Raw genomic sequence first — 22,841 nt, forward strand, 5'->3', positions numbered from 1 at the left:
TGGCTAGCCAACTAAGTATTTGAACAAAGAGGCAAAATCAGTGGCATCACATGCAGCCGCCCAGCAACAGCCTGAAGAGATGGAATCTCCCCTCTTACTTGGTTCCTAAGCTTTCTCTCTATGGAACTCTAGCAGCCATTTAGAACTAGTTTAGAGGACTGGCTTTTTTTGTTTGTCTCTCCAGACTATTCCCAATTACAGCTTCACTTCTGGTTTTAAAGCCCTAAAAACTCTATAGGAAACAAAGGCTAGAGAATTATGAATTGGACACGCTGAGTACCAAAAAGTAATGCAAAGGAGGAAATCTTTCTGCACTGGCAGAGCAGAACAAATTGACTTACAAGCTGTTCATTCCAAACACTGCTAACCAGGGTACTTTTCAAATCCCAGAATTAATACCAAAGTGGTGAGAATAAAACTAGGGGCCTTTCCCGATAGCAGGACAGGCATGAGACTTCCTGAATGAATCAACAGACAAATGAATAAACAAATTTAATGGGAGGATATTTGATTTTAACTCAGACATCCTATAAAATCCTATAGATTAAAGCCAGCTGTGGTTGACTGCTGTGCTCTACAAGTATAAATGAAGAAGCATCTTACAGAAAGGGATCTAAAGCAGAGTTCAACATTCAAAAGGTCTTAGAGAGGTACGGAAGGAGCATGGGAGTCAGTACACTATCTGATATCATAGAAATGAAGGTATCAAGAACAACAGTAATTCTGATTGCTTTATTAAAATGTTCCTCATAGAATTCTTTACAAAAACATTCCTAAAAAAGTCATTCAACAAATATCAAGACCTTCTATGTATAGGACATTGATGGAAAAAGCAAAGGAATCTGTGTTCCTGATCCTTAATATAACTCAAAAATATGTAAAATTCAGAAAGGTCAGTTCAAAAGCTTAAATTTTACATCACTTACAATTTCAATAATGCTGAAATTTTAATTTAGTATTGTGCTTATAGTGCTATCCTTATATTTTGTTCATAAGAACAAAAGTCCATCATTCCCTGCTATATAAAATATTCATGTTCATATTTTAGAGATATATTTATATAAATATATTTATATAAAACAAAATCTTCTGAGTTGCAGATAAATAAAAAAATCTTAAAGAAACCAAAACACTATCAAAGTTAAAATTATAATACATTTCATCCATTAATTCTAGTCTAAGTTTAGACAGAGTTTTAGATCTTCTTCATGAAAGAAATGTACGAACTGTACCCTTGATTGTACCTCTACAAATAGGGCATTTTCTTAGAGAAGGGGCACAGTCTTTGCAAACTACTAGATGACCACAAGGAATAAACACTATGGACACTTCTTTGTCCATACACACTTTACATGTTCTTTCTTCTTGTAGTCTCCTCAACTGTTCTTCTATTGGTAAATCTAAGAACAGAGAAAAAGTATTAATAAAAGGCAATTTGCTGCTCCTCCTCCAATGAAAAGCCAAGAAAATAAAAAACAATGTTTTCTTCTGGTTTAAATTATTAATATTTTACCTGAAACATTTTCTGTAGGAATGTATTTTATGTCTTGTTGCACTAAGGGAGCAAAAGCAAAAGCATTACTATTACAAATAAGGTAAACAATATTTAGTCACAGAATATGTATTTCTAAACTAACAGTTTGGACTCTGCCCAAACACTATAAATAATTTTCAAAATGTCAAGGCAATGAAAGCCTTCTATCTTTTTGTACAATTATTAGCTTACAAATTAGGTTAAATTATTTTCAGTAATCACAAATTATTAATACGAGCATATTTTCAATTGACCTAGAAAGTTTCAAAAGTAATTTTTCAGCACTCACCAAATAAACGCTTGTATAACATGGGATCAATTTCTTGTAGAGAGTTTTTGAATACGGTGGCTGCAAAATTTCCTTTCACTAAAATAGTATCAATCAGTTCTCTTGCTTGTAAAGATGTTTGTGTTTTCTGTTTAATAACATCATGGTCTTGTTCACTAATCACCCTGGCAGTTAGGAGACTATCCAGAATTGGAAGTACACAAGTCAAATGTTGAAAAAGTGCCATTCTATTCTTCCGGATTAATGACAGGTCATCTTTATAGAAAAGAACACAAACATAATCACATTCAAACTCTGCCCGCAAACTTCCTTCCACATATACACATATAACTGAATGAAAACAACCATAATTCAGTATCAGTTAGCACAGAAGTTGATTGCTAGCTTGGCAGTACCAAAGTAGAAAATAACTCTATTTATAATAAGAACTAATGCTGAGCACTGTGGTAGGCACTTCATATGTATTAACTCATTTCATCTTTACAACAGCCCAGCTCAGTCAGTAAAGAATCTGCCTGCAATGCAGGAGACCCCGGTTTGATTCCTGGGTCGGGAAGATCTGCTGGAGAAGGGATAATACCCACTCCAGTATTCTTGGGCTTCTCTTGTGGCTCAGCTAGTAAAGAATCCGCTTGCAATGCAGGAGACCTGTATTCGATCCCTGGCTTGGGAAGATCCCCTGGAGAAGGGAATGGACACCCACTCCAGTATTCTGATCTGAAGAATTCCATGGACTGTATGGAATTTCCATGGAGTTGCAAAGAGTCGGACATGACTGAGCGACTTTCACTTTCACTAGTGTCCTTATTGGAGAAGGCAGTGGCACCCCACTCCAGTACTCTTGCCTGGAAAATCCCATGGACAGAGGAGCCTGGTAGGCTGCAGTCCATGGGGTCACTAAGAGTCGGACACGACTGAGCGACTTCACTTTCACTTTTCACTTTCATGCATTGGAGAAGAAAATGGCAACCCGCTCCAGTGTTCTTGCCTGGAGAATCCCAGGGACGGGGGAGCCTGGTGGGCTGCCGACTATGGGGTCGCACAGAGTCAGACACGACTGAAGCGACTTAGCACCAACAGCAGCAATGTCCTTATTTAGTGGATAAGAAAACAGAGGCACAATAAGGTAAATAAACTGCTAGAGTATATAAAACTAGGCAACTTGGTGTCATAATCTCTGCTTTCAACAATTCTGCAATACTGCTAATCTTTAACCTAAATAAACCTTAGAGCCAAATGAAATTGAAATTTCAATCCAATCTAGTCCAAGTGGGAAAGGCAAAATCAAGAGAATTAAAATGACAGATTTGTTTCTTAAATTATCAGTCACCCATAAAACTTAAAATTCCATTTAATTATTATTTCCCCAAATTATACATGGTATCATCATTAGCTCAATATTTTATAACAATGGGAAAAAGGCACTAACAACATTTTGAAAAAGAAATCCTACTTGTCAAACCTTCCTGTGCTATAGGATCACTATATTCTCCTTAAAAATCTAGATTTTGTATCTACTAGTAAAATATTTTATACTTGAAACTCTGTAACTGCATTATCTTTATGAAATATGACTTATGAATCCAGGTTTGTTAATTAACTATCATATAGTTTTACCATGATCCATTAAGCTTTACTATAAAATAAAAAGAGAAATTGAGTTGTCTAAAGAAGGATTATTTGAGTGGAGATGATTGATAGATTTTAGAAATTCTGACTCTATCAAAAAGGACACGTAAATAAAACCATTTAACAAGGAACATCGTTTAACTAGTGCCTAGTCAGATGGTCCAGGCTCAAGATACACATTTTGAAGAGGACTGAAGCTCTGAAAATAAATGAGAAAACGAACAGAACCGTGTCTGGGTAAAAAGTCAATGTTCCACACATACCTGCTGAACAAATGAACAATCAAGGCTCAGCAATTTAAAGAGCAGTTGGAACAAAGAAATTTGAAGTAGATTACAGCAGAGGGATGGAAGAATCAGAATTTACTATATTGTTAAGTAATTTATTATTAAGAAGTAGTGATATATTAGAAAATTAAAATATAATTTTATATTGAATTATATTCATTTTAAAGTTTTTTATTTTTCTAATTACATTTTACTTAAACTAATAAGTTCTCTGAAATTCTTAAGATTTCCAGAATAAGACTGCTACTGACTGAGGAAAATATTCTCACTTCAAAGCCATAGGCTATATTATAGCTTATAAGAAAGTAAAGACTTGAATATACCTTTTATTCTTTTATTCTGGAAAAAAATATCCTAAGTTGCCTCTTTAAGTGCACATTTGTAAAGAAATCACCCACCTACCATTCTCGGAAACTAGAAATTAATTACTAACACAAATGTAAGAATTTTCACTGTCATTTAAAAAATATTTCTTGGGCACAGACTGCGCAGACACATGAAAGTTATACCGTTTGTTGACTTGGAGTTATCTCTGGAAATTGTTGATTTTTTTTTAAGAAAAATAAGCATTTTATAGCTGGATGGCTTTAGACTTCATAGAGTTTTTAAACAGTTGTGGAGATGAGTGTTCTCTTCTTTGAGCAGTTGTTCACTGACAACCAGTGGTAAGAATGTGACAACTACAGGAAGAACTTGGCAAGGCTGGGCAAACTTGGACTATACTACTGCTGTACTGGTGACATGTACAACTGAATAAGTAAGTCACACTTTGGTAAATAGAGGATACTGTATCACCATGATACAGCATGGTATGTCTGTCTGGGTTGGCCAGGGGTAGATTTACCCAGGAATGGAGTGGACAATCTCACAGTCAACTATCCTGGGAGGAAAGAGGTCTCAGAGGGCCATGAACCAGGGCAGGGGTGCAAACCTTTCTCATTCTGGGCTTTGTGGGTATTTGTGGGACTCCTGACAAATCTGTACACAGGTCAAGAAGCAACAGTTAGAACTGGACATGGAACAACAGATTGGATCCAAACTGGGAAAGGAGTACATCAAGGCTGTATATTGTCACCCTGCTTATTTAACTTATATGCAGAGTACATCATGAGAAATGCTGGGCTGGAGGAAGCACAAGCTGGAATCCAGATTGCCAGGAGAAATATCAATAACCTCAGATATGCAGATGACACCACCCTTATGGCAGAAAGTGAAGAGGAACTCAAAAGCCTCTTGATGAAAGTGAAAGAGGAGAGTGAAAAAGTTAGCTTAAAGCTCAACATTCAGAAAACTAAGATCATGACATCTGGTCCCATCACTTCATGGCAAATAGATGGGGAAACAATAGAAACAGTGACAGACTTGATTTTGGGGGTCTCTAAAATCACTGCAGATGGTGATTGTAGCCATGAAATTAAAAGACACTTGCTCCTTGGAAGAAAAGCTATGACCAACCTAGCCAGCATATTAAAAAGCTGACATTACTTTGCCAACAAAGGTCCGTCTAGTCAAACCTAGGATTTTTCCAGTCGTCATGTATGGATGTGAGAGTTGGATTATAAAGAAAGCTGAGCACCGAAGAATTGATGCTTTTGAACTGTGGTGTTGCAGAAGACTCTTGAGAATCCCTTGGACAGCAGGGAGATCCAACCAGTCCATCCTAAAGGAGATCAGTCCTGGGTGTTCATTGGAAGGACTGATGCTGAAGCTGAAACTCCAATCCTTTGGCCACCTGATGCAAAGGACTCATTTGAAAGGACCCTGATGCTGGGAAAGATTGAAGGTGGGAGAAGGGGACGACAGAGGAAGAGATGGGTGGATGGCGTCACTGACTCAATGGAATTGAGTTTGAGTAAGCTCTGGAAGTTGGTGATGGACAGGGAAGCCTGGCATGCTGCAGTCCATGGGGTCGCAAAGAATCAGACATGACTGAGTGACTGAATGAACTGAACTGAGCCTTGCTTGGGACTTTCCTAGTCATTTGTGTAAACTGGTCAGAGCTACACAGAGATCAATCAGGAGCTAGGCAGAGAGATTCACGAGGATGGGTTTAGGGGCACCAAAAGAGCACACATACAGTTATAGCTATCAACTGCCATGTGTGATATAATGTCCTTCCATGATCCCTAAATCTTCAGTAAGAGCTTAAGAGTTGTATTCTGTTTTCAGCTGTGTTGAAAGGACTCTTGGATCTGGTCCATGCTTGAGAAAGAGTGGCCAAGGAGGGATCAACATTTCTCTCTGTCCAGGCCAAAGTGATGATGGAAGCAGAGCAACCAGATGAGAATGAACATGCTGAGAGGAGAGTTTTTTGAAGAGCAACAGAGCAGAGCTAACAAGAAGACATGGCTAGCATGGAAGGTCACAGGCAACTTGTCTTGAGAGAATGTGAAACAGTATTCAAGCACTCTTTTAAATAACAGAAAGACACTTCAAAGGGGAACTCAGATCTTGTGTGGGCAAATAGGAAACTTAATGATAACTTGCATATTACTTTACAGTCACAGGTTGAGAAACACTGTTACGCTACTATTAATAGTTGTCCCTGATCCCACCCCAATTTACAGTGAAGAGGACAGAGTAACTAGTCCGAGATAAAAAATGTGCCGTGGGCTTCCCTGGTGGTCCAGTGGTTAAGAATCCATCTTGCAATGCAGAGGACACTGGTTCAATCCCTGGTCTGGGAAGACTGAACGTGCCAAGAAGCAATTAACCCTGTACACCACAACAACTAAGCATGCACTCTAAAGCTTGAGAGCTGCAACTGCTGAAGCTCGAGTGCCAGAGTCCGTGCTCCACAATTGGAGAAGGCGTTGCAACGAGAAGCCGGGCACCACAACTAGAGAAAGCCCACGTGCAGCAAGGAAGACCCAGTGCAGCCAAAAATTTTTTAAAAAACAAAACATTCTTTTTAATGTGCCATGAATAATTATATACACAATCAATTATTCAAAGTAAAAACAGAAATTAAGCAAAGGCAGGAAAATTTGCTTTCACTCAATATATACAATTTCAATTTACTAATAAGCAACCAAATATAGTTTACTGTGAAGAAAGTTTTCAGAATTCAAACATAGAAGACTGAACATAAAATCCAATTGGATTAATGAGTATATTTTCAATAACATATACAGTGGCATCCTTATGGAAATAAAACTGTAAATAAATATGTGTACCTGATTCTCTTTCCTCAGTTGCTCTTTCTTTCTCCTCTTCCCTTATTTCATCTTCTGCATTAAGTAAATCTAATACAAGATCACTGATGGTTTTATAATTCTCTCCAGTCATTAGGATTTTACTCTGAACTGTCTGCTTTACCAGCCTTCTACTAAAGCCCATTTCCAAAGCAGCTTTAACCACAGGTGTATTCATCATGACTGAATCTTCTGAATGGTTTTCTCCAGGTCCAAAATGAATAACTATATGAAATAATGAATTTAACACATTATGAGAGAGTCTGTATATTTTCTAAATTGTGATTACAATATCAAAAATATAAGGCCCAGAAAATATGCAGGTACTATTTTTGTACTACCTTTCGTAAATTTAAAATAATGATATACATGTTCAGTCACTAAAATAGGAACACAGAACGTTGTATTCAGATACAAAATATGCCTTATCTAGCACAACTATAAGTGGGAGAAAGAAATAGAATGTTGGTGCTGGTGGATCATCCCAACCAGCATTGAGATTCCTTTTTCCCCAAGTTGAATGAACAAATGAGCTTTCTAAATTAAATATGTTTTATATAATTTTGAAATAGGCCAATTGTCATCACTCATCTCTATTACTGCAGTGGCGTTCTACAACACTGTTCTTATCTATTTTATTCTCAATATTGTAATCAGAATGACTTTTTAAAAACACAAATCTGAATTTCCATCAATTCCATCAATTCCTTTGCCTTTAAGGTAACATTCAATTGTGCCTTATAAGATCTTACGCAATCTGGACCCTAACCCCTTCAGCCTCACTACTTGCCACTTACTCAATTGTCTTCTACCCCAGAAGTCACAAACTGACAGCTGCTGGTTCAAATTCTGCCTATTGTGCTGACTACTGTTAAGCCAGCCTGCTTCATTGATTCACCTGTTCACAAATCCTACTTCTATCCATACAAAAGTTTGTTCAGTTCTTCTAATATGCCTGTTCTCCTTTGTCACTTATGTCTTTCACGTGCTGTTCTCTCTGCCGAGAATATTCTTTTCTTCCATTTGTTATTTGGTTAACTTTTACTCTTCTGTTTGCTTCTGTGCTAAGACAATACTTCTTCTGGAAAGGCTTTTCTGATTCTCCAAGTCTGGGCTAATGTCCCATATGTGCTCTCCGAGCCCACTTTATTTTCTGCACCATTATCCTATCTGTGCATTTTCCTGTATCTTTTAGACTAGCAGCTCATGAGAACAGGTGTTACATTTATTCTGTTCTTTGTTTCTCAGAATAGCAGAAGCACAACAAATATTTATTGAATTTAACACTAGGTAATGGAGAAGGGCTTATTCAAATATTGGCTCTATCACCTTTTAGGTTAAGGTGATAGGTTACTTAACCTCTCTGAGCCTCCAAGTCCTTACTGAAAAAAATGGGAATATTATTTTCTACTCTCTCCATTTCATAGAAATAATATGTATGCAATCTAATGTCATAGCGCATCTGTTCCCACACTGGTCTGAAAACTGGATGCATGCAGTTTGTTAAAACTAGAGACAGTCAAGCCCTACTTTTAGATACTATGATTCAGTTCAGTAGGGTTAAAGTGAGACTAGAAATCTATATTTTTTGGAGTTCCTCAGGCAATTATGATATGCACTAAGGTTTGAAAAATATCAAGTGTATCTAAAAATTCATTGTAAATTATAAATAATAACATAAATGTATATTATGTAATTATCAGCTTTCAATCGTAACAGTAGCAAATGATTCTAATATTTAAATGTAGCAATTATTAGTATACATACTTGGTGACTCTGCATTTTCATCTTCTGGATTGTTTGAAGTAGATAACAGCTACAAAAAAATGTACATAAATTAAAATGTAAATTTTATCTTATTCACTGCAATAAAAATTAATCAAGAGACCTGTTCAATTTATTGCAAACTGACTTGTTTATTGGCAACATGGTTTTTTATGTCAAAAGTAGAATTTTATTTACATTCAACAGCAATTCTGTAGGCCATAAACTAGTAAGACTTTCTTCACATGTGTGTATGTATTAACAAATAAAACTCATTTTCATTAAGGCACAAAAAGGGTTATACCTTTTCAGTGATCTATAAGACAATCATTGTTTACCTATTATCCCAAGGATCTTCCATTTTCTGGGTGTTTCTTTGGGATAAGCTGGATCTAACATTAATTCCATTGACCATGGCTAGGAAGTGTTTGACCCTCAAGCTGTTCTATAAGTTCTTATTTGCTTTTCTGGGAAGATTGGAAAGAGCAATACAATTATCTTCCTCAAATCCTTTTAAGAAAAATTTATACAGTATAGCTCATCATCATGGTGACATAGAGTATAACTTAACTGCTACTACCTAGTCAATTGTTTTCCTCAAGTAGTTCAATTTATTACAACTTTATTATAGAGTAATATTCAGAAACATAACAAATATTATTTTTCAGAAGGTTTCTAATTTTGCATCTGCTGTTATCCAAAGAATAGCACTCTCTACTATTTATTGACTATGCCAAAGCCTTTGACTGTGTGGATCACAATAAACTGTGGAAAATTCTGAAGGAGATGGGAATATCAGACCATCTGGCCTGCCTCTTGAGAAATGTGTATGCAGGTCAGGAAGCAACAGTTAGAACTGGACACAGAACAACAGACTGGTTCCAAATTGGGAAAGGAGTACGTCAAGTCTGCATATTGTCACCCTGCTTATTTAACTTATATGCAGAGTACATCATGAGAAGCGCTGAGCTGGAGGAAGCACAAGCTGGAATCAAGATTGCCAGGAGAAATATCAATAACCTCAGATATGCAGATGACACCACCCTTATGGCAGAAAGTGAATAAGAACTGAAGATGAAAGTGAAAGAGGAGAGTGAAAAAGTTGAGTTAAAGCTCAACATTCAGAAAACTAAGATTATGGCATCCAGTCCCATCACTTCATGGCAAATAGATGGTGAAACAGTGGAAATAGTGACAGACTTTATTTTTCTGGGCTCCAAAATCACTGCAGATGGTGATTGCAGCCATGAAATTAAAAGACGCTTACTCCTTGGAAGGAAAGTTATAACCAACCTAGACAGCATATTAAAAAGCAAAGACATCACTTTGTCAACAAAGGTCAGTCTAGTCAAGGCTATGGTTTTTCCAGTAGTCATGTATGGATGTGAGAGTTGGACTATAAAGAAAGCTGAGCATCGCAGAATTGATGCTTTTGAACTGTGGTGCTGGAGAAGACTCTTCAGAGTTCCCTGGACTGCAAGGATATCCAACCAGTCCATCCTAAAGGAGATCAGTCCTGGGTGTTCATTGGAAGGACTGATGTTGAAGCTGAAACTCCAATGCTTTGGCCACCTGATGCGAAGAGCTGACTCATTTGAAAAGACCCTGATCTGGGAAAGATTGAGGGCAGGAGGAGAAGGGGACAACAGAGGATGAGATGGTTGGATGGCATCACCGACTCAGTGGACATGGGTTTGGGTAAACTCCGGGAGCTGGTGATGGACTGGGAGGCCTGGTATGCTGTGGTTCATGAGGTCGCAAAGAGTTGGACACGACTGAGCAACTGAACTGAACTGAGCACTGTCTAAGATCATGCTGGGTGTTGAAAAAAGAAAGTATATTTTTAAAGTGATTCTTGTCTTTTCACTAAAATTTACTCTCTGTAATTATCAGAAAGTCAATTGAACAAATGATTTAAAAAAACTGTCCCTTACCTGTTCAAGTAGATGAGGGTAACTGGCTTGAACTCGACTAATGAACTCTTGTCCTTTAATCTGTATTAAGTATTCACATCTAAAATGTAAACAAAATTAAATCTGGTTATTTATATTTAAACAAATTTAAATCTGGTTATTTTAATCTGGCCATTTGTAGCCTGGTAAATATTTCAAATGAACTTAAGCATAATTATAACTACTTGACTATTCATTTAGCATATAGGAAGTGGTAAGAGATGCTGCAGTCAAAAGTAAGATATCATCAAGAGGAAGGCTGTAATTGGTAATCAGCCAAGGCTGAGGCAGGCAGAGGTCATAAGGCTCTCAAGTCTACTGAGAAAAGCAAGGCTGTCTCCACTCCAAGTTCCCAGCTGCTCTCTTTAACTGTTCTAAGATTCCTAAAAACACTCGGAACACTAATAACAAGGAGACAAGGTAGAAAGTTCCCTAATAAATGATACTGTTCATACATAAGGTATGTATGTATGGATGGATGGATGTTTAAAAGCTGAAAATACACAAAGAGAAAGAATTAGGAAGATGAGCACATTTTCTAGTACGTCAGACATTTACAAGTTTGGCAGTTCCTAGATAATATATATCCACTGTCAAATTTTTTTTTTTTTTTCCACTGTCAAATTTAAGAACAAAATTCAAAGCAAAATTATCAGTTCTTTATATACTCACAAAATTACCACAATAGAAAGCTAGCAGCACTTTTTAAAAATGTCTATTTTTTTAAAGGTATTCTTTTTAATCTTCATAATTTTTGAAATCTGAAATATTTGGGGAGTGCAAAGATGCTATAAGGGAAGACCAGTATTACAAACATATAATATAAACATTTAGTAATCAACATTAACAAATATTAGGAGTGTTGACCATGAAAAATATAATTAAAGGCTACCTGATTTTAATTTAAAAAGGAATGAAAAGAAGCATGGAATAATCGAAAGACATGACAGCAAAATGCTATGCAGTGACCAAAACAGATGAAATGGATCTATAATTACCCTGATGACTCTGTTTCATATTGCAATCAGCCTGGTACTTCTGATCTCCTTCATCCATCTCTTTTTTTCTTTTTATCCAAAGCACTTATTATATTCCAACATGCTATATAACTTATTTATTAAGCTTGTATTAATTGTGTGATCGGTCCTGCTATAAGTTTAGCATATGAGACTAGGAGTTTTGATTTTGTTCAACCAAGTATATTAAATATCTACAACAATGCCTGGTAATAGGTAATTAATATTATTGAGTGTTGAATAAATGGAAATATGTTCAAGACATAATTTTGACGGAAAAGTTTCAAAATAGTACATATTTCTAATTTATATAAAATTTTATACATTTGAGATGTCTCTGGAGGGATGTTCATGAAAATGGTTAACTGTGGTCATCTTTAGGTGGTGAGATTTCTTGACACTTAAATATTTTCTCTCTGTACTTTCCTATAATGTGTGACTTGGGTTTATAATGAGCATGTTATTTTAATATATACATATTTATATTAATTACACACACAAAGAAATCCTGAACTATTTATCTTAAATTTCCACCAAAACTTTTTAAGCAGTTATTTTTCTAAGTAAGCCTCCCTAAACTTATTCACAAATGTATTTTTGAAACAAAGGCAGACTAAAGTAACAGTTGATTAAGTTACACACATAAAACTCATCTTACACACATGTGCATAGAAAATCTCAAAACAATTACCGTGGAAACCACTTGGCATGTTCCATCCATGGATCATCTCCAGATTCCCAACACCTCAGTCCACCATCACAGCAAAAGCATTTCACATCATCACTGTGACCTAAAATTAATTTTGGACCAAAACTTATGAATCCATATAATTTTACCACTAAAATGTATAAGATAAACATGTTGAATATTTTTTTAATTATCAGATTAAGCTTCTTACCCACATAATAAAAACCTGCGCTTGCAAGCTGCTCAGGATGAACTGGAACACTAGAGGGCCAGCTGCAGAACGTTTTAATGCGGGCTGCATATGTCTGCATGCTCAGATTAGAAGCAGTATACCTTGAAGTGCCTTGGAGCTGATTTCCTAAAAACGGACAGCTGGGGAAATGTCTCAGGTGTTCTGACATAGCATCATCCTTCGGTTCCCAATTGCTCAATGTTCCACCACAGGCAAAGCAAGCCACTCTGTCTCCAGGTCCTATGTAGTAAAAGCCTGCCTTTGCCAGGTCTGTTGGTGACAGAAAAGTCAACGGCCACATCTGGAAGGTAAGTAATCTGGCTTTTTCAGTATTCATTGCACAAGGGTAGGAACTTATCCTCAAGGCAGAAAAATCTTGATTTGGTCCAGAGTTTAAAAGATTTGATGGAAAGCTTGAATAAGAGCCACTGAAGTAGCCACTGTTTTCCAAACTGGGAAGTAGTGAATGCGTGGAATTTGTTAATGAAGAAGGAAAAGTAGGCTGAGAAGAGGCTCCTGAAACGTTAATTGAATTTAGATTCTGAACAAAGCTACAGCTAGGATACAACTTTTTATGCTTCTCAATAGGATTGTCTCCTTGTTTCCAGTTATCCAGCATCAGTCCACAACAGAAGCATTTGACCTTGTCATTCACACCAGTGTAATAAAAACCAGCACGAGCAAGACTCCTTTCTGAGACAGGAACACCGGCAGGGAAAGCTGAATATGTTGACATTCGGTAGAGCTCACATGAAAAGTCATACTTCAGTTCAAACATGTTGGCACTCTTCATCAAATTTGATAAGAATACACTATTTTCTACTATGTTCATAATGAAATGGATGGGGAGGAAAAGGGACTAGTCTTTCTCTGGGGAGGTAGTTTTGTGCATGACTTTTGATTTTTATTCATTTTAGTACCAGGCTGAACACTTAGAACAGGAAATCTTTCTTTTTTTTTCTTCTATGAATTTAGGATTACAGCATGGCAAGATTCTAAATCCTATACTGATACACTTTAAGGGACAATTATGTACAACTTGCACCTCTGCATACTCTTGATATATACAATGTAAACATGATGCTACACAGTACCTTGTGATGAAAATTAAAGCCTTCATAAAAATGTACAATGCATTAGGTCATCAAGATGCCATTTTGTGTCAGGTGTCTCCACAGGAAGGTCACCCTCTCCACTAGTATGCTTCAGTGACATTCAAGTCAGCCTGAAGATAAAATGTCTCACATAGTTTGTTCTGGCAGAAAGCTATGCTGCATAAGTGTCCCATATACACAAACATATTCAAACTATACTTACTCTTTTTTTAAATTGTGAAATTTTGGAGCCAAGGGAAAGAAAGTTTAAAACCTACCTAAGAATGGATTATTATATTTCACTGATTCTAAGGCGCATATTTCAATATCTCTATTATGGAGAGGTATCTTACAATCAATGGCATATCACATTTTAATTAACAGGATTTTTATTTCTAGGAGGTACATAAAATAATGGCATGCTTTACAAATGATGACATCTTATATTCAGTGAAATATAGTATATCCTAAATCTTGCTCAAATTAATTAATTTTTCTTCCTACAACCATTTTAATAGGGAGAAGAAAACAATCCAAAATTTTCTTCCAGATGAAGAACTTAAGTAGTAACAGAACTGGCTCACAGATCTTAAGACCTGGTTTCAAGATTTAATTACTTCCATAGATAGGTACCTGACTGCTAAGTCATAGTGATGCCTCTAGATCTTAGCAAATTAAACATTCCATTTCAAATAAACTATCAGAGATGAGTATATTTGCTCATTTGATCTCTTAGGCTCAGCTGCATGCTGTTGAAAGCCAACATCAAATCTCCTGATTATGAATTTATTTTTAAAAACAGTCAAATGTCAGAGTGCTGAGTCTCCAAGCTAAGATGGATAATAAATTTTAAACAAACAAACAAAAAACAGATGGATTAAAAAAATTTGGTTTTGGTCAGAAACTATTTCACAGATAGCATACCCTGAACCAGAATTTATCTTGACAAACATAATAAATTTACTTTGTCACACTCCACTTCTTTTGAACAACAGAGACCTCAAAATTCAGAGTTTCTCAATTAAAACTAGCTACCAGTAGGCAGGACTACATCAGTAGTTATCAGTAATAACCAGTAAACAAGTCATCATGGTTCTTCTAAAAGTGATTTGCAAGCATGTTTCCTGGGTCTCATATATATTGAGGCTTTTTACTGCAGACTTCAATGCTTTCTTTCCAGGTGGCATCAGAAATAGCAGTGATTATTTCCCTCAAAGGTGAATTATTCTGTTTAACTTCAGTATTCCTTTCATTAGTCAATAATTTTACACATTGTTATAAAATGTGTAATATTGTGTTATTTTAAAATATAAAACTCTTGGTGTTATTACTGTCTCTGTGTGGTGTTACCACTATCTCTGTGTTTCTTTCTGAAGTTTGTTCATTTACCAAAAGTAACCATCCACCCATCACTCTCATTCTAATTATTCTCAGAGATAACAACCCATTTGAACAAACTAAATTTTTGACTTTCAAAAGATCAGTAGGCTTAGAAATGGTTAATTTATTTACCAATCATCACGTTTATCTTTCATACTTACTCTTATTTTGTTGTACCTATCAAAAAGTTTTGGTTTTGACATTTCTTTGTCACTGAAGAAATCTTTTAACATGCCAAAGGTTTTATATGCATATTTCTCTAACTTAGCAGAAGGCTGAATATTAATTCTTTGTTCTAGATAACTGTCATTCATTTTTAAATCTTTACCAAACACAGGTACAAGTTTTTCTATTCTATACAGCAGCCAGTACGAAACTGCCTGGCCAACTCTGAAAAAAAGTACTTCAACAATTTGTCTCGACTACAATCATGTCTTTATATCCACAAGTCAAATTCAGAATCAAACCTATTATTACTGTGTAATTATACCTCTTATAACTAGATTATATTTTTTAAATTAACATTCTTTGTATATAAAAAGTCCAGTTATCTACTTTGTTTATTCATGCACAAAACTACCTCCCTCAGATCAGACTAAGTCCCTTTTAAGAGTTTTAGGCCTCCATTTTCAGATGTTTTGATTTATAGAAAAAACTGAAAAAAAAATCTAGAAGAACAGTTCCTCTCTTTTGTAAAACCTGTTTAAAAAAAAAAAAAAAGACAGTTTTAAAAGTCAAATAATTCATAGATGTTACACCATGATCACTTTGTAAACATTTTTTCCAAAGCAGAGTAATAGTATTTACTGAATGTCTACCATATACAAGTTGGTGTGCTAGCCACTGTAGAGGCCAAAAAATCCCAGACGAAAACCAGAGGCCTCAGATTGGTGGCCAGCAGAGGTATTATGGCTGGCTTGCACAGAATCAGACTCCAGCATTTCATTAACTTTTTACTTTGAAATTAACTTATAAAGAGAGAAAATTCGTAAACATAAAGAGTTTTCACATATCCTGCACTCAACTTCCTCCAAATTAGCATCTTATAAAACCATAGTACAACTACAGAAACCAGGAAATTAACACTGAAACAGTGCTATTAATTAATCTGTATGCCTCATTTGAATTCCACCAGCCTTCCAAGTAAGATTTTTCCTGGAAAAATATCACTGTATTTTTTCAATGTTTTAGTTAATTACCAACACTTTTTGTAAGTAAGAGATTTCCAGACTTCCCCAGTGGTCAAGACTCCACACTTCCACTAAATGGGGCAAGGGTTCAGTCCCTGGACAGGGAATTAAGATCCTCCATGTTACGTGGAGGGGCCAAAAAAAAAAGTAAAAGATTTCCCATGACATTCTGGATCCCAATGCTCTCATAAAAATATCCAAAGATCTCACTGTGCCAGGCATTTATTTCTGGATGGCAACAATACGCTAGTGCTAAGCCATGGCTGCACCCTTTTGGGAGGGTTCATGCTCTCCCATTTGGCACTCTGATACAGAGATTCTTTTCCTTTATAGTTTATTACAAATGAGTAGTTTCCTGTGCTATACAGGAGGCCCTTGTTGATTTTATATATACAGAGAGAATAGTGTGTATATGTCAATCCTATCTTCCTAATTTATCCCTCCCCCTTCTTCCTTTTTTGGTAGTGGTTTCTATGCCTGGGGAAAACCACTCTCAATATGAGTAACACCAATGGCTTCTTTCCCAAAACCAGTGGAATTTTTCACACCTGCCACTGGGGCCCACTTCCTCTAACAAATGTTCTAGTTCCTTGGCTTCTCTCTCGGAATTCCTCTTTCCTTTCTAGTGGTTACTTCTCAGATTGGCTCATCCCCAATCATGCCTCTTCTCACTCTTCACTTCTAGTGGGCAACCTCCCTGATGCCAGGGATATTGGATATGTCTTCCTCTTGGACACTTAGCACATCCAAGTCTCTGATACTGGACGTTAAGTGTGCCTTTTGTCTCTAGCTCAGTCTGTAAAGAATCAGCTTGCAATGCAGGAGACCCGGGTTCCATTCCTGGGTCAGGAAGATCCCCTGGAGAAAGAAATGGCAACCCATTCCAGTATTCTTGCCTGGAGAATCCCATGGATAGAAGACCCTGCCAGGTTACAGTCCATGGGGTCGCAAGAGTTGGACAGGACTTAGCAACTAAATCATCACCCCCTAGTCTGCAGTCTCCTTCACAGAACTGTGCAGCAGCTCTGTATCAATCCTCCTAGCCCCACATCCATCCCATCTGGCAAACAATGAAGACACTAAGAGTTTCTGTTGAGAAGTCAATGTCAGCAAACTTGACTGAGTCCCTCAAGGACCGCAGCACCCTCATTTGCATGGTATTAAGGACATCAATTTTACATTAATGACTACAAAGTCTGCTAAGTGATGGTTTAGTACAGGCTTTGGAGTCAGACATCTTGGGTTTCCAATACTCATCAGTGTCCCCGTACCAGAGGTGTGACGTTGGACAAGTAAACCTCCCTGAGCCCAGAGTTTTCTCATTGTCAGTGGAGATAAATATGGCAACTGCTCCCTAGGACTGTGAAAAACCTGAAAGACACATATGAAGTCTTTTGAGAGAGCCTTTGAGTAGACTAGGTCTTAGAAACACCTAATGTTGGCAAAAAATAATGACAAAGTTAATATTACTCTTAGTTTGCTAAGCCGCTTCAGTCGTGTCCGACTCTGTGTGACCCCATGGACAGCAGCCCACCAGGCTCCTCTGTCCACAGGATTCTCCAGGCAAGAATACTGGAGCAGGGTGCCATTTCCTTTAGCATCAGGTAAATATCTCCAGCACTTTAATAACTAGATTAAGAGCACTACAGGATTTCCAGGACTATTATCAGGAAAACACCAAAAATCTCTTTCCACCACCACTTGGGAACACTCTTCCATCTGTTCATTAATGAAAGACTCTGCTGCTGCTAAGTCACTTCAGTCGTGTCCGACTCTGTGCGACCCCATAGACGGCAGCCCACCAGGCTCCCCCGTCCCTGGGACTCCCCAGGCAAGAACACTGGAGTGGGTTGCCATTTCCTTCTCCAATGCATGAAAGTGAAAAGTGAAAGGGAGTCGCTCGGTCGCGTCCGACTCTTCGCGATCCCATGGACTGCAGCCTACCAGGCTCCTCCATCCATGGGATTTTCCAGACAAGCGTACTGGAGTGGGGTGCCATTGCCTTCTCCATGAAAGACTCTAAGTCCTTACTATGGCCAAGCCATCTGGCACCGGCTGAGGCCAGTGATACCGCTTGGGCTTAGTCGCTCAGTCCAGTCGGCCTCTGTGCGACCCCATGGGCTGCGGCCCGCCAGGCTCCTCTGTCCAAGGGATTCTCCAGCTGAGAACTCGGGAGTGGGTCGCCATGTCCTCCTGCAGTGATACCTTTCGGCCATCCATTAAACCAACTGTCAAACACCCCCCCGTCCACTGACTCACGGCAAAAGGAAAACAGGAACTGCACACCTGGCAGGAAGGCGGAAGGAAAGCGAGTGTCGGCGAAGCAGGGCCGGAGCCGGCGGCCCCGAGAGCTGGAGGGCAAGTCTGGGCGGCGGAGGCGGAGGCGGGGACCCGCCTGAGGAGACCGGCCTAAGGAGCGCGGCCGCGCCAGTCAGGGCCGCCCCGCTCGCACTCTGTTCCCGCGCCGGCTCGCGAGACCCGGGAAGAGCCACAGAGGCGGCCCCCTCCCGCGCAGCGTCCCCGGGGGTCGCGCGCACGCGCACGCTCACTCACCGCAGTCCTGGTCGCCGGCCTGCGGCCCGGCGCCGTGCGCGCCAGAAATATGCCTGCCGAGACCTGGCGGGCGCCACCCGTCGCCCCCGCCGTTCGGGGAGGGCCGGAGGCTCCCGCGGCCTTTTAACCGTCTTCCCCACCCCCACCCCGCCCCGCCCCTTCCCCACCCACTCCCCGCTCCCCGCGTCCCGCACTCCTCCCAGCGGTTTGCTTGTGAGCTGGTGCTTTCCTCTGAAGTCTTAGGGGAACTCCAGCGGTAATAACCACACACACTTCCCCTTAATCAGTGGCCTGGCAGACCCACTCGGGGATTTCCATGACCCAGAAAGCGTGACTGTTTCTTAACCGGGGCGGATCGACGTGGCATTTACTGAAATACCTTTACTTCATTGTTCGTGGGTCAGAGGAAATCTTCATAATCTGTGAGGGGGCAAGATGATCATTGGTCAGCCTGACTGGAAAAGGTGCATCTCCCCACGTAATAAAATATTAAACTTTGTGCAAGCTTTCTGATTTATTTTTACTTTTTGTTCTAATTGTAAAGCATAAGTGGAAATGTAGGGGTTTTGTTAAAAAAAAAATCACAAGATTCTCCTTTTCAATTTATTTTTAGTCTGAAAAAAAGGTTACCATATTAGTTTAGTGGGGAAAAAAATTGTTTTTTCTGGTTGATTGGTTATATTTATAACTAGGGTGGAGTTGGCTGTAAAACAAATTCCTCTTTGTAGGCTTCAGTTTCACAGGGGAGATGTCTGCCATGATAGCCTCATAGAAATCTGAAGTCAGTCTCACTACACAGTCATATTTTCCTCAACATTTCCTGCCTAAGGAGTCAATTTAAGCACATATATCTAAAGACAGTGCATGCCAGGATAACAGATTGGGAAAGCTCACCTGATTTTCCTGCCTTCCAGTAAATCAAGAAAAAGCTACCAAGCACTAAAGGCAGAACTGTAATGTTACTTAGTACTTCACTCTCCTGTGGAAACAAGGATGCAGAACAGTCAGGATGAGCTGGGGTATCTTCTGTGTTAGCTGATTTGGCTGTCCATAGCAGATTTCCAGCTGGAACTATATAAAAAAGATTAAGTTTACTTATGTGGAGATTTCGATTCATTTTGAGCCTGCTTAGTTGAAAATTTTATAAGCCATTTTCAACTCTCCTGTGAGATGGTGGAAAAAAATTTTGTGATCTTTATATATATTTATAATCATGTACCCACCAAAATAATTTTGGAAAACTATATTTCCCTGCACATTTTTAACTTAACATTAAAACACAAAAGTTGTAGTTGCTAAGGAACTACTCAGTTCAGTTAAGTTCAGTCACTCAGTCGTGTCTGACTCTGCGACCCCATGAATCGCAGCACACCAGGCTTCCCTGTCCATCACCATCTCCCGGAGTTCATTCAGACTCATGTCCATCGAGTCCGTGATGCCATCCAGCCATCTCATCCTCTGTCGTCCCCTCTCCTCCTGCCCCCTATCCCTCCCAACATCAGAGTCTTTTCCAATGAGTCAACTCTTCACATGAGGTGGCCATACTGGAGTTTCAGCTTTAGCATCATTCCTTCCAAAGAAATCCCAGGGTTGATCTCCTTCAGAATGGACTGGTTGGATCTCCTTGCAGTCCAAGGGACTCTCAAGAGTATGCTCCAACACCACAGTTCAAAAGCATCAATTCTTCGGCACTCAGCCTTCTTCACAGTCCAACTCTCACATCCATACATGACCACAGGAAAAACCATAGCCTTGACTAGACGGACCTTAGTCGGCAAAGTAATGTGTCTGCTTTTGAATATGCTATCTAGGTTGCTCATAACTTTTCTTCCAAGGAGTAAGCATCTTTTAATTTCATGGCTGCAGTCACCATCTGCAGTGATTTTGGAGCCCAAAAAAATAAAGTCTGACACTGTTTCTACTGTTTCCCTGTCTATTTCGCATGAAGTGATGGGACCAACTAAATGGATTTAAATCTAGACATTGATGTCTTAGAATAAGATTGATCAACAGTCTTTCAGATATATTCAGTGGACTACAAATACCATTTGATAACCTTCATTATTAATATATCTGTTCATCTTTAATAATTGGAAATACTCTATCATTGCTTTTTGTCCTTGAACATTCTACTTCCCCACAGAATTTTTGTGTTTAAAATGGACATCTTTATGATCCCTCTGGCACAAATTTCTGAAACAAACATGTATAAATTGAAATTTAACTTTTTTCCTGTGATCATAGGCTGTAACTCAAAATTTTCTCCTTGATTACATTATAATTTATATTACTTTCAGTACTTATATTCAAAGTCAGTTGGTCAAAGCAATGTAAACATATGCTGATATAACAATATACTCATAAAAAATGATTCTTTTACAAATGCAATCTTAATGGAGGCTGCAGCTTATATTTGAACAATTTATTCAAGTGTGTGTTCATGAATATTACTTATTAGTAGAATATTATAGAGTTCAGCATAGATTCTCTTCCTTTTTTTAATTTCCATAGAACATTATAGAGTTCAGCATAGATTCTCTTCCTTTTTTTAATTCCCAAAGTTTATGTGTTGAAAAATCTTTTCTACATAAGTAGACTGGCCTCCAAAAAATGTTACATCAATTTTTTCCAAAATTTTTAGTACCAGTTTTATAGCTCCAAAATTATTTAGTAATATTTAATCCTAAAATGCAATTAGGTTTCAATAGACAACTCATTTTGTTGAACTCTGTGACTTGGAAACCACAGGTATTTTACCCAAATAGGACTGCCAGAGTTAGCAATACAGGAAGCCTAGTTACATTTAAATTTGAGACAAACAACAAATAGTTTTTTAGTATAATTATGTACCATGCAATATATTAATCATTGATTAGCTAGAATTAAAATTTAGCTGGGTGATCTGTATTTTATCTGATAACTATACCCAGATATATGGTATCACCAACTTGATCGACATGAGTTTGAGCAAGCTCTGGGAGTTGGTGATGGACAGGGAAGCCTGGTGTGCTGCAGTCCATGGGGTTGCAAAGAGTTGGACACAACTGAGCGACTGAACAGAACTGATACCCAAATATTAAAGTCATTCATTTTTCTCAACATTAACACCAATTACTTCTGACCATTCAGGAATATTTTACACCCTTGGCCAAAATTATATCATTTTAAAATCCAAGATGGGTGAGAGGTGGGCCTGTCTTTTTTTAAGAAGAACCATTGCAAAAAGGTGGGTTGGAAGACAATCCTCGCGCCTTTAACAGCTCTTGTTTTCACTCAGATCTGTTTTAGGAAAAACTACACGTGAAAACTGAGGATCAGGTTGTTAATTTCCTTAAAAGTATTTGAGTTCCCACTTCCCCAAGACTAAATTTTTGTAAATACTTGGTAACTTTGTCCAAGGGAACAGTATCCCAATTTAAAGATCATGGCCTAATAAACACTGAACTATTATTAGTTAATAGGATTCCCACATTCTTCACATTAGTAATGAAAGTTGGGATCAGATCTGTCAGGGCCTAAAGTAGATGAATATGTCTCCTTTGCAAAATTTTGCACAACTTTATTGATTTTTTAAAAGTAATTTAAAGTACTTTTTAAAAAGTAATTTAAAATAATAATTATGATCAAGGACTGTATTTATTTCACTTACTGCATTATTCTAATACTAGAGGGGAACATGCAGACAGGAAGAAAGAAAGTGAAAGTTGCTCAGTCGTTGCCGACTCTTTGCGACTATAGTCCGTGGAATTCTCCAGGCCAGAATACTGGAGTGGGTAGCCTTTCCCTTCTCCAGGAGATCTTCCCAACCCAGGGATTGAACCCAGGTCTCCCGCATTCCAGACGAATTCTTTACCAGCTGAGCCACCAGGTGCTCAATAAAGCTTTGTTGATAGACTGACAAAAAGGAAGTCAGTCTATAGGCTTGGGCCTTCTCTAGTCTAAGACAGTGAAGTGAAAGTGTTAGTCACTCAGTCATGTCTGACTCTTTGCAACCCCATGAACTGTAGTTCACCAGGCTCCTCTCTCCATGGAATTCTCT

At 38.2% G+C, this 22,841-nt stretch overlaps 1 protein-coding gene across 2 annotated transcripts; it reads right to left on the minus strand.

Moving 5' to 3' along the window:
* Nucleotides 1-718: 718 nt before the first annotated feature.
* BIRC3 (baculoviral IAP repeat containing 3) lies at nt 719-19,035 on the minus strand. Of its 2 annotated transcripts, none has more exons than XM_069554819.1 (9): nt 18,803-19,035; nt 12,565-15,758; nt 12,357-12,456; nt 10,632-10,710; nt 8,701-8,749; nt 6,916-7,158; nt 1,824-2,078; nt 1,514-1,555; nt 719-1,400 (listed from the first exon to the last, which is right to left on the minus strand). In XM_069554819.1, the coding sequence occupies exons 2-9, from the start codon at nt 13,415-13,417 to the stop codon at nt 1,207-1,209; spliced, it is 1,815 nt and encodes a 604-aa protein (XP_069410920.1). In that variant the 5' UTR covers nt 13,418-15,758; nt 18,803-19,035; the 3' UTR covers nt 719-1,206. The 2 variants fall into 2 exon arrangements, with proteins under 2 accessions (XP_069410920.1, XP_069410921.1); XM_069554820.1 differs by having other exon boundaries at nt 18,536-19,035.
* Between the last annotated feature and the right edge of the window lie 3,806 nt (nt 19,036-22,841).

Source organism: Ovis canadensis, chromosome 15 (genome assembly GCF_042477335.2).
Source record: "Ovis canadensis isolate MfBH-ARS-UI-01 breed Bighorn chromosome 15, ARS-UI_OviCan_v2, whole genome shotgun sequence".
NCBI classification, from domain to species: Eukaryota; Metazoa; Chordata; class Mammalia; order Artiodactyla; family Bovidae; genus Ovis; species Ovis canadensis.